Raw genomic sequence first — 13,680 nt, forward strand, 5'->3', positions numbered from 1 at the left:
ACAATATTATGTTGAATAAAAAATCAAAAGCAAAGTCTGATTTCTATTAAATATGGAATAAACAATGGTGGATGCCAATTACTTTTGTCAGTTTCAAGTTATTTCAGAGAAAATTGTGCATTCTTCGTTTTTTGTGGAGGGGTACCAACAAATTTGAGCACGTCTGTATGTACATAAAGATATTCAAATAATCCTATTTGGCTATGTCCAGCTTTTGATACTCTCAACAACTTAATAGTCCTAATCAGGTTTCATCAAGTTTACATATATCTACATAGATGTAGAACTCTAAAGTATGACATACTGTATATGCACGGGTGACACTGTATTGTAATCGATAATAATATTGCTGCTGTTCTATTATAAATCATGTGTTAAATATTTACTGCTACCCCTAGTCCTGCACAGTACTACCAGCCACTGTTCAAACATGTGAATGAATTTCCCATATGACTGGGAAACAATCTATGTGGTTGTCCACATTAACCCCAGTCACCTTTCTAGAAACCGCATTTTATCATTTTGCAAGGTATACGGCACTTGCACATATCTACAGTATGACAGCCTAGGTTCCCTATGGACAGTGCCTGTAAAAGAGAGGTGTGAGAGGTGTTTAAGGGGCCATTACAGGCCAGGTTCTGACCCAGCAATCTATATATGAATTACTTAATTCAGTCTGCAGTACTGGAAGAGAAGCACACTGCAGCTTATCAGGAATGGACAGCTACAGAGGGGAAGCCAAGGGGTTAATAACCCATTTTGTAACAGACTACTTCATTGGAAACCCTGGCTTTCGTATGACTTTTATTAGAGCTGCACGAGAAATCATTACTCATTGGAACACATTCATTGGATTGCTGGTAAATGGCTGAAGGCAAGGTAACAGTTTACAGCATGTATTAAATTACTTGTGATTGCAACAATTAGAGAATCTCAGTAATTAATGTGAGGCTGAGGCAGTGTTTCACGATGAAGGGATCTATCCATCTGCTTGCAGCTCCCTGGGACTTGATAGAGCAGTGCCCTCTAATGGAAGTTACCAAGTGACTTGCTCCAAATGGGTTTCATTTCCCCAAATATTCAATACAGAGACCACTCAGCTGTGCTAGATCTTGCATTTGAAGAAAAGGAAATATGTACAGTATTTCGTATACACTTTCTTTTATGGGAAATCCTTTAATGCAGAAAAACCTGGACTTAGCTATCCCAGAGGAATGGAGGTCACTCCTTTTCATCTATGAATCTAATTGGAACAAGCCAGTGCCAAGTCCCATTGACTGAGACAGAAGCCCACACAGCACTATGTATGCGGAAGCTCTGATATTAGTACCACTGTGCAGGGTGTCCTGGCTTTGCTGATGCCTACTGAGCTGTGTTACAGACTCACAAAATTAACTGATTTTCCAGGTTAGTTTTTCTTCTATCTTTCTTGGTCAGGACCCATAATCTCTATCTCTATAGTATACATACACTCTCTTTGAAGACAAGGTAGTGCTGCTACCTAATGTATGACTAGAATTTCACTTCTGGACTGGGTTCAAATTCAGAATGGGTCTCATGTGAAAGTCTGAGGTTTCAGTGTAGCCCTCAGTGTACCCCATACAAAAAACAAACAAAAAACCCACATACAATTCAGCACCAGTTTGCTCTAGTGACTGTGGACCAGGGTTGAATGGCTGTGGTTCTGCTAGCATTAAAAAGGTGCATTGGCACAGTTTTGTGGATTAAACCATTAACTATGCATGCAATGTGCCCAACTGTAGCTTTTCCTTCCCTTCAAATGTGCCCACAAAATGTTGCTAACATCAGACCTTTTCCTTCATGCATTCTTCAGCTAAGGGTTGTTTGACAGTTCATATGTAGTAATTTAAAAGTTAAACAGTATAAAAACATCCCTTGTCCAAGCACTAATACCTGCTGCATTGTTTCCTAGGGCAGACAAGTCATGTTAAAAATAGTGTAACAAGTTTTAGTTTCCAAGTGTAAGACATCCTTTCATTCATCTAATCACTCAGGCCTGGAAGTTGAATTTGTCAGGACACAGTCATTTGTCAGAAGCATCAATCACCAACATAAAATGAAAAATCCAGTTTGCTGCAAAATTCTTCAGAGGAAATGTACAATCACTGAAATGTGCTAATCTCTTTGTCAATTGCTGTTTCCTAAATCAAGTGTCAACATCTTCTACTAAAAATAAAAACAAAACAAAAAGTGATATTATCATTGACCTATTCCAGCAAATGTACAGATGGCAGAGTAGTTTTTGGATTGTATTCTAAAATGCCTGCACTGAAATGGTTACGTTTTTTGCTATGGTAACTAAGCAACAGCTGTGATAAAAAGCTAAAGGCCTGCACATAAAATCCACCAAGGTCTGCAATTTTACAAGCAAACGTTTTATGTTGCAGACAATAAAATGTATCTGCATTTTCAGTGTCTTTCAGTTTATAACTCGCCAGTCCTGATCAAATCTAAAAAAACTAGGGGCCTCCCGTGTGGTACATCCAGTAAAGGCGCTCCGCGTGGAGTGCAGGATGTGCCCTATAGTCTGGACGTCGCAAGTTCGAGTCCAGGCTATTCCTTTGCCAACCGAGGACGGGAGCTTCCAGGGGGTGGTGCTCAATTGGCCGCGCGCCGCCCGGGGGGAGGGAGGGTTAGGTCGGCCAGGGTGTCCTCGGCTCACCGCGCACCAGCGACCCCTGTAGTCTGGCTGGGCACCTGCGGGTTTGCCTGTAAGCTGCCCGAGAGCTGCGTTGTCCTCCGACGCTGTAGCTCTTGGGTGGCTGCATGGTGAGTCCGCAGTGTGAAAAAAATAAAAAATAAAAAAGCGGTCGGCTGACGGCACACGCTTCGGAGGACAGCGTGTGTTCGTCTTTGCCCTCCCGAGTCAGCGCAGGGGTGGTAGCGGTGAGCTGAGCATAATAAAATAATTGGCCATTCCAAATTTTGAGAAAATAATAAAAAATAATTGGCAACGACTAAAATTAAAATAAATAAATAAATAAAAAATCTAAAAAAATAAAAAAAAGTATGTAACATTCTAGATTTAACACAATGAAACATAATTTACGTAACTATGAACAGCCACGAAGTACAGCAAAAGTTGGTTTCTCCCTGTACATGTCAATTGTTCAGTAGCAATCTATTATGTACTGTAGCAAGCCAATAAAATGTATCCATACCATAAGGCAGCACAAGGTGTCTCCAAAAGAGGCTGAACACCAAACCACATTAAGACAAGTGTCATAATCTCGTTGTTTTAGGGGTTGTCCTTATTGAATGTTTAACCCAGTTTATGTGGGGGGGGGGGGGGGGTTCAATAATCAGCTAACATTCTATAGATATAAATACAAGTAACATGTTGAAGATAATGAGCAGAAGTGTGTTCTGCAATACGTTAACAGAATTATAATAGGCTGTGATCCATAGTTTCTTTTATACAAAGGAATATCCCCTCCCCCCAAGAATATTAATGACACTACACTTTCCTTTCTGTTCTACTAGCTTTAACTCTCGAATTACAATTGTCAGGCTCTTTTGAGGCCTAGAACAACAAATAAAAAATAGTAATACAAAATATTTGATGTTGTTAAAACACCCTTACATGACAATTTATTCTCCAAGCAAAATTGATGTAAAAGGCAACCTGCTTATTTTTAATTGGGTTTGTGAGTTCTAGGCAATATCCCAAATACTGCGTAATAGATCAATATTCACTCTGACTTTAATGAGAAGAGATAACACCACCACCACCTTAACACTGTATCCTTTGCTTGTTCATCAGCTTGAGGTCTTTGACCCAGACTCAATTGCCATTTTAACTAGAAAAAGCAATTTACATAATGTCTTGCTCAGTGTTGGACCTGTATGGAATTAATTCAAATGAATGCAAAACTGAGGTTTAAATCAAGTACCGCCCCCCCTCCCCCTCTTATTCTGATACTGTTGGACTGTACACAAGTGCGTTTCTAAATATGCACAGCTTCCCAATCACAGGGAACTCAGAATATCAACACTAGGCTTCATATTTAAGAACTAACATCAATTTGACTTGTCGAAAACAAGTAGTAATTAAAAGGTTACAAAAATATTTCTTAATTGCAAAACTAGTGAGAAAAATAAATTTACTGCAATACTAATTCTTACTACAGTATGAACAAATACCAAGACTGAATGACTGCTAGCTATACTGTTTTTTTAAATTGAAATTGTATTTCACCAGTGAGGAAAGCCAATCATAATAAATTTGTCTTGCTAGAAAAAATTAATAAAAATTAATAAGTCTGGTTTTGAAATATGCTCGGCCATAACCACAAAGCCACCAAATTATGGCCAAAGTTATTCTCAGACTACCTCCAGTGGTCAAAGAGCCCTGTATCTGACACCTACTAATGTTAATTGCATGAACTGATTAATATAATCACCACAGGAGGAAGCAGTCCACTTTCAAACTATCCTACCATTTTTGATTGTCTGTCTAAATAGTTTAATTGAAAATGTTCAATGCATCTAAAAAGCCCATTCGCATAAACTATATCCAGTTTCTTTGCATAAATTTTCATGAGTTTACTCTGAAAGATGGATCTAAACTGACAGAAATGGGGAGTAAATTCAGAGCCTTTACTATGTCTATGTTAACATTATGTAAGGAAATGGATTAACTTCATGCATCATAAATTATGATGACAGAACTGGCTTGCCCATATATTTCTTCTGTGTAAACGACTTTCAGCGAATGATACATTTACACAGGCAGACACCCTACTGTGAATGTGAAGCAAGATTTATGTTAAAACTCATTTTAACAGAGATTCCGTATATAACTTCTAAAGTACAGAAAAAAACACATTCTTGATTTATTCTTACAAAATAATGCTATTAATCTAGAAGTATCTGCAAAGTTCATGGTTGGTAGATTTGTAATTAAACAATTCAAATGATATTGGCATAGACAGCTATGGCCAAAAGTTTCGAATTTTTTATCTTGAATTTTTGGGGTATTTAGTTGATACCCCAAATCTTTGTTTTCTATTAATGACCAACAGTATTTTGAGTTGATTTCCATTGAAAAGAAAGAAAGGTTGATGAAGGGAATACAGTTAAGTGATTGAGGTAGGTGGTCGAATGTGATGAGTATGATTTTTGTTTTAAAAGCAGCTGATGTCAAACATACAGGAAATAATGCATGGAAAGCTGGCATGGCAGATGGCATGAATTGTGTTCTTTGTGATGGCATACAGCAGGTGAAGTGTAAAATCATGTTAGTAACTTCTAGTCACCTCCAAGGTAAAGGCACACTGTTCTGTATTACAAGTTTGCGGACGTACATTACATTTGATGTATATTTTCCATGGCACTCATTTAGTAAACCATATTTTTAAATTAGGAAATAAATCATTAAGAGCATTATATATACATAAAAAAACATCTTAATAGATTTGTAAATAATGTAAACATGGAAAATGTAGTTTTTTTTGTACAACTGAAAAAATCACATGTGACATAATACAGGTCTTTTGCAAGAAAGAAATGCATGGGTGCAGACAAAATAAATTTAAAATTGTATCTTGAAAGTAAAGAACTTGCTTTATTAAATGTTTGATTACAAAAGTTGCATAGCTAGTGTTTTTTAAATTTTGAACTGCACAGAGAAACTGTCAGCACTTCTATTATTTAGAAATGTTATATTGCTTAGGGTATGAGCTTCATCCCTCTTGTTTCATTATCATAGCCTTGACTTCGTGCTATTGCTTAAAACTATTTGTGCTCTCACAATTATTTCTCCTTAATTGGCTTGGGAATATAAGGCAATTTGTCTGACTAATTATTCATTTTTTATAATAAAGGTAATTTTTCACACACCAATTATGACACTAATCAATGCTGTGCATGTTAGGTCCTTCTTCAATGGGTGAACCTGGACTTCTTCAGCACAACGGATCAACAGCGAGAGGCACACCTCTCTTTGGCTCATAAAGCGTTGTCCTGGTAACCATTGTGATGCAGTCGATTATGGGGCACACACTAAGGCACAAGTTGCACCCTGTGCAGCTGTCAGTAACTGTAGGCAGGTGGGTTTCAGGGTCAAACTTAATAGCCTGCAAAAGGAAACAAAGGGCTATTTAATTAGTATTATTATTAGGTGCCAGTCAGAAGCAGTTCTTTGAGCAGATTTTTTTTTTTTTTTTTTAATATATATATAGGATATAATAAATCAAAGCTCTCCAGCTGTTCACCACACATGCTGTACTTGTTATAAAGCCACACTTCAGAAATGTGAAAAAAGGTCACAGTGTGACTGACCTATTTCAAAATACTCCCCCCCCCCCCTTATGTCTTACTGGAACACATGTTTTATATAACTACAATAGCTTGTTAGTAACTACGGGAATCCATATCAAATTATGCATTTTGCTTCCTTACATTTTTTATTGTTTGAGTAACATAATGTCTCATTTATATGTGTGTGTGTGTATGTATGCATACATACACAGACACACACACCAAATTACAACAAAATCCAATTTATATTTAATTGAAAAAGACACAGCAACATTACTATTATTTTTAGGTCATGGGTCAATTATTTTAGAATCCAATCAATTTTATTGTGTTCACACAGCCAACCAGCCCATCTGAACTGCTTATAGAAGCAAATATTTGATTATGACTTCTTGCAGTGATTCAAACCACTGCAAACCATTAATAGGTAAGCACACTACAGGATCTTTTCTCCCAACAATGCCACTGCATCGATTCCTTATCCAATCAGAACTACACATGCAATACTACTGTGGACTGTATTTATACAATAGGTTTATTGGTCTATAGGGGTGCTAGATTCTGCTTAATTTAATAAACGTTTAAACTTTAAAAAAATAAATAGTTTAAAACGTTAAAATAAAAACCATTTTGAAAAGATGCTGTGTAAGGGGAGTAGTATGCGTCCCCCTCGATGTGCGGTCTCGACAGCAGCAAAAAACAGGAAGTCGGCCATCTTGGGGGAAGTGCGTTGACTGCAAGGGCTCTGAGCATTTTAAAATAAATAGTTTTCTATAAATTACTGCATATATGTCTATAAGGTCTTTTACATCTATTTTTCTACTCTCCTTAAATGCAATTGACACCTGTTAATCCATTTGTGTATCTCAATCACAACTGAGAAATGCGTTAATAGTAAAATTGGTTTAATTTAGGTTTTTTTCTTCTGTGAAACCATTAAATGGGCTTTTAAATCGTAAGTCTTACTTTTTCATCTAATTGCTGAAGTGACTCATCTTAATTTAAATACAGTTACTCGTCATAAATATTGTAATAATGTGTCCAGCAAAACGCTTTATTTTTCATTATAGAGTTAATAAATTTGAGTCGCTATTAACATGTTGCGATCTCTTTTGTATGTGAAAAAGTAAGGCTTGGCCTATTTAAAAGCCCATTAAGTTGTTTGACAGAAAAAAATAACTAAATTAAATCAAATAAATGACTAAATTAAGCCGTATATATAAATAAATGTATAAAAACAGTGACGCAATATGAAAAAATAATAGCATCTGCGGTACGATAATGGTCTGTTTTGATTAGAGGGCGAGCATTAATTGCATTATTATAGAAATATTATGCAGTCTAATTATTCAAAAAGTGCTAAAATCCAAATCACTAACTTCCTACTTACTGTATATAAAAGAGAAGAACTAGCTATGTTCGCAACAAACTGACTTTATTCCAAGTACAGTATCACGTTAATTCAAAGAATCAATACTGTTTAAAATAATAATAATAATAATAAATTACTAATAGCAATAGTTTGTACTTATCTGAATGGCAGCAGTAGAAAAAAAAGACCAACAAATAAACATAAAATGGAAGCAATCTTCTGTTTAAAAAATAAAAAAATAAAAACGTATTAATAAATCGCTCGAGTCTCAGTCCCATGAATGATGTCATGTGTACTTACTAGACACCAAGAAGAAACAACCTCTTATTAATAACTTGAACAAGATTGAAACATTTCAGATATCTAAAAATATGATATATAATAGGTTCACTCAGATGGCATATTTTGTTTTAGTAAGGCTTAGGTAAACTAAATAATGAAATGGGTTCAGATTATTATAATACACAGCACTGGGCTCTGGGGTATATAACATGCCCAAAACACCATCTACCCCAGTTCATTTTTTGTATAATGGACTCACACACACACTCACGCTATAGCCAGAGAAGAATGTTGTAGAAACAACTGCAGTCGCTACTCTGCATTGCAAGCCATAATTAATCCTGATGGTAGTCTGGTGCTTTCTGACACAGTGGCGGTTTAAGGAAAACTCAAGGTGGCATTTGGCTAATTACAGCTGCGTTCGTACCTGGTAGCCAGAGTCATTACAGGTCATGTAGCATTTGCCGCAGTTAATGCACATCTCCTCGTCAATCAAGGCCACCACTTGCTCCTTGTTGTCCAGGATTCCATACGCCCCAATGTGTTTTAGAGCTCTCGCAATCACATCCTAAACAGGAAATAAAATGGGTACATTGACCCAGGGCTAATTTAAAAACACTGAATTTTCATATTAAAGGGTTGATGACCGTGACATGCATCAACATTATGCACAAAATGTCTCTTATCATTTCTAAGAGATAACAAAATGACATTTAAATATCTAATCTATGTTTGGAAGTGTGTGGACACTTACCGTCTTTTATTGCTTTGTGTGAGGCCCCAACAAGAGCTTATATAGGATTAAGGATTGTACCTGGATAATATGTTCCCTACAAATGAACATTATTTCATGAATTTTCTAGATGTTGAATAAAACATGAGAGCAAGCTTCATGTTTTACATCCACAATAATTCATATAGAATGTTGCTAGTGTTAATAGAGCTTTATGTATTTGGCACCTACCTGAACAGTGGGAATGGGCTTTTTTGCCATATATGTTTTTCCTTCATTTGGCTCATTCACAATGGTGTCGTTGGTACTCTTCAATTTCAGTTTATACTCGGCTAAAATCTTCTTTCTTTCCTCAAGGTACGGGCCAAAACTGGGCAACTTCTGTAAAAAGAAAACAGACTGAAACACCACTCAGGACTGGATGTTTTCTGATTCTAAAAAGGCTGATGTCTTACTTTCACAAGTCACACTCTGACATGATGACCCCATACGGAAAATAAACATATTTTTAATATATGGAATTATATATTTTTTAAACCTGAAATGTATTTATATATATTTTCTTAAACATGACATGTTGCTTAAATATATTTATAATATACTATAAATGTATTTTGCAAATCAACATATTCACATTTATACATTTTATTTTTCTAAATTATATTCAAAATACATTGTAAAATATGTTGTAAATAAATATATTCACATTAATATATTTAAAAGTGTATGCAGTGTTTTCAAACAATATATTTATATATTGCATATAATGGGAGACTGCGACGGTCAGGCAGCACTAAATTTAAAACAAGAAGGCTTCATAAGTTTGTCCATGTACAGCAGATAAAAACACAGACACTGTGATTTTAATTCAGTAAATAAGTTTATTCTTGACGGAACAAATATGGTCTTTAATCAATCTTTCTGCAGATACCGAAGTGTTACAGATACCTCACAAAAAATAACTGGGCTAAGCCTAGTATTTAGAAGAAAAAAAAGAGAGATCAGTAACAATCAAGGACACAATAGGCTGTTCATATTTTAAGTCACCTTATATTTATTTAACTGTATGCCCACCAATATGAAAAAAAGAATGAACTTGTAAAAATGTATTTCCAGTTTATTAGTGTTTTTTTTTTTTTTTTTTACTTTCATAGCTCTATTTTCAGCAACAATTCCATAGCTATTAAATAATTTTTAATTGGAAGCAGCAGTTTTTTGTAACGTCTCATAGTTTCAGAAGAACAATGTTAGCAGGTCTACAAAGAAGCAGCCCAAACACCTGTTGTAATGCAAACAGCCTTTTAGCATATGTTGAAAGCTTTTCATTTTTGTACTTGAGTGTTTTATATACACTGAATTTTTACAAAATGTTGATATATTCCGTTATGTTTAAAGATAGTAGTTATTTTTAAGTGATTGCGGAATTCCATTCCTTTCTTATTTATTTGCTTCATATCTGTTTGGTGGAACACATGCAAAATATGGTGTGTTTCCAGGCACTTTACATTATGTAATATATTGTGAATACATTATATAATACATGTTTAGTAAATATATTGAATAATACATTTCTAAAAATACATGGACAATATAATTGATATACTGTTACCTGAAATTATATTTTAAATATATTTAAAATATGTTTAAGCAAATACATTGTAAATATATTTTCCATATGATTAAAATGGGCCAATTTTGTAATATGTTAAATATATTTTATATAACGTTACATACATAATACATATATTTTTCCATATATTTTATCATTCCAAAGACTGTGAGTTTTATATGAATAATATGTTTACAAAACTATATTTAAAATATATATTTTTTTACTATGGGACTTTACTTTCATGTTAATTGTTTTGTTTTTTTCTGCCACTGTCCTTAGGCCATAACCTGTGATTTTTGAGAACGTAAAGCTGAATTAACATTAAAATACCTTATGTCAATTGCCAGCCAGAACGATGGTTAATCTAACAAGATCTTGATGAAAAGCTCAAGGTCTAGTGATCTCTGATAAAAATTAACATTTCAATAATGACGGTTTAGCAGTAAGCATGCTGTTGGACTAGTTGCTATTTTGGAAATCAGAAAATAGCTTCTGAAGCAGTGTTACTTTTATTGCATCCGCTATTAACTATAGTGTTTATTTATTTATTTTTTTCTTAAGAGAGCCTTCAACTGGAAGCAGAATCTTTGCTATTAGACATTTTATTAGCAAAGCCAATTCCCAGATATTGCTGATGTCACTTTACTGGACATACTGTAAACAATTCCTTTGAACCTCTGCTAATCAATCACAGTGCATTACACAGGTTTTAACATTTAAGGCAAGCCTACATTCATATAAATACATGAATAGACACGCACTCTTCTCATTATTAAATACACAGATGAGCCGACACTTTTGTATTATGTGTTAGACCCATTAGTGTATTAATCACATGTGCTTAAAAATACAGCATGCAAGTGCACATACTGTATATTAAATTGCTGTATCCCTTACCAATGTCAGTTCCTGTTTAGTATTAAAAGTATGCAAGCTTGGAATACATGGATCATTCTGCTTAAGCAAGCAGTTCCTGTCCAATACAGTAATCCACGATGTTGGCAAATGAATATATTTGCAAATATATTGCATGATTTTACAGTACAAAGGCTACCATGAATGCAAACCATAAAAACCTAAAAGACAATAAGCCCCGGAAAGCACCTAACAAAACAAAACACTAATATAAATGTTGTTATTTTACATCCACAAATCCTGTTTTAATTTTTATTAAAAAGACAAAACTATTCTATTTCTAATCACTAATTGTTAAGTGCCCATTTTTGTAGTTTAATATGCTCCTCACTTGCTCACGAACAAAACAAATGCACATTGAATTTTTTTTTGGTTCACTACAGAATTCACATCCTGACAATCCAACTGTTCATTCACAATGCCTGTCTCTGGCTCAGGGCTCTTAAAGTGGTTGTAGCAAATACAATAATTTCACAAGTCATATCTGTCATTCACCACATACTGTTGGTCTTAAACATGCAGTTTTACCAAACATGTCATTTTCATTTTAAAATAGGATATCTGGTATTGCACAAGGTTAAAGAAAGTTTGTTCATCTTGCCTTTGGTTGGTTACCGACAGGAGAGAAGGTCTTGAAGGGGTGGGGACAATTTCCTTCTTCAGGTGAAGCAATCAAGGAAGTGCAAACAGACATCTTTGCTAAAACAGGTTTCCTTCAAAACTACACACTTGAGACCATTATAGTGAATGGACGTGCATGGTGTGGATCATTTATGGAATTATGTTGTTAACTACAATCACTTTATAAAGCTGAAAAGCCTACTGCATTGAATGCTAATGCTTCTATAAAATACAACTGAGCATCCCTGGAATACAGATATTCGATTGAAATCAATATGGATTTGGGGCAAGAATAATAGTGTCATCTCTTTTTCTGTGTACATGAGGAACTTTTTTTTTTTATGTACATCAATGTTGGAATTAACTTCTGTCCTATATTTGACCCAAAACAACAAAATAAATACATTAAAATGTTGTTTTCAGTCAGGAACATCAAAAGCATCTTGATGACAGATGGTCGCATCTTTGACAATGGTTATTTTTTTCTAATGGCTTACCCTGGAACACATCATTGATGTATTTGTTCCCAGTGGAGGTGCTAAGTCCAACCCATCTCAAGATAAAATGCGTCTTTCTCTAAAACCCCTCTCCATCTTTGAGCCACGCATAACACTAGCAGGCTGAGGCTGACAGCATAATAAATCAAGTTATAGCCTTTAAACAAAAAGTCTTCTGAAAGTATTTTTAAAAAATGTAATTTATAACTTTGTTAGCTCAAAGATAATTGAGTGGTTAAGAATAAGTAAATTATCAGTTAGAATTATATTATACTATTTTGATTTTATTACAATTATAGTTTTAAAATATTAAATATTTAGCATAGATTTTCTAGCACTGTAATGGAACATCTTAGGAAAATGTTACACCTCAGTCAAGAAGAATGTTCAAGAGCGAGGGTAGCCCTTAGTTATTTAAAATAATACTTCCCTGTGTTCAGTTTTCATCAATGTTGAGTGAAATTGATATAACACAAAAACCACCAACCATGACTGTTCTGCCAGTTTTATTAACTAGGATGAACGGTTTAAAAAAAAAAAAAAAACACACCACACCTGCAACGATTCCACAACTGAGCTATTCGAAAACAGACAACAACCACTTTCAAAATTGTGTCTCAGAAAAACATGCTCCCAAATATTGCCGATACAACAGCCATTTTTGGGGTTTTTTAATTAGCTGGTTCATGAATATATAGGACATACATGTTATTATTATTATTTATTTCTTAGCAGATGTCCTTATCCAGGGCGACTTACAATTGCTACAAGATATCACATTATTTTTACATACAATTACCCATTTATACAGTTGGGTTTTACTGGAGCAATCTAGGTAAAGTACCTTGCTCAAGGGTACAGCAGCAGGGTCCCCCACCTGGGATTGAACCCACGACCCTCCGGTCAAGAGTCCTGAGCCCTAACCACTACTCCACACTGCTGCCCCAGTAGGTGAATTTTGTAGTTTTACTGTACAGCTTGAAAAAACTACAGTTCATTTATTGGCTTAATTATCTGGTATGTAAACATGATATCAACCCACTTCACAGTAGCCCTCAAATGTTGGAATAAGGCTTCTGGAATAAGGCTTCTCTTTGGAATAAAGTGTGGCATTTATCACATATGACTTGGTTACACTATACTTATTTAGTGCATATATCAATGCATTTCAGCTCCAGCAGCTTGTGATGTACTGTACAGGCTGGTCCAGTGATTTTAGAAGGAACAGCCCTTTGATAGTATATCCCTTCACAGGGGAACACAAGCAGTAGGATTCACACTGACACAGTAGATTAGATGGATGTAAATCCATGCATACAAATATCTGTAATGTTAACAACAGGTACTTCAAATTTAGGAAATTCAA

General features: G+C 34.9%; 1 protein-coding gene across 3 annotated transcripts in view; it reads right to left on the reverse strand.

Annotated features, from left to right (window-relative positions):
- Positions 1-5,567: 5,567 nt before the first annotated feature.
- Positions 5,568-13,680, reverse strand: part of LOC117411703 (dihydropyrimidine dehydrogenase [NADP(+)]-like) — a 176,743-nt gene continuing 168,630 nt past the window's right edge. For 2 of the 3 annotated variants that reach the window (XM_059031705.1, XM_034019392.3), the window contains exons 21-23: positions 8,901-9,050; positions 8,364-8,504; positions 5,568-6,098 (exon numbers count right to left, since the gene is read on the reverse strand). In XM_059031705.1, coding sequence (XP_058887688.1) covers positions 5,928-6,098; positions 8,364-8,504; positions 8,901-9,050 — 462 coding nt within the window. In that variant the 3' untranslated portion in view covers positions 5,568-5,927. Of the gene's footprint in view, positions 6,099-6,138; positions 7,874-8,363; positions 8,505-8,900; positions 9,051-13,680 lie in introns of those variants that run through there. The other variant, XM_034924349.2, reaches the window with a different exon arrangement.

This window comes from Acipenser ruthenus, chromosome 10 (assembly GCF_902713425.1).
Source record: "Acipenser ruthenus chromosome 10, fAciRut3.2 maternal haplotype, whole genome shotgun sequence".
NCBI classification, from domain to species: domain Eukaryota; kingdom Metazoa; phylum Chordata; class Actinopteri; order Acipenseriformes; family Acipenseridae; genus Acipenser; species Acipenser ruthenus.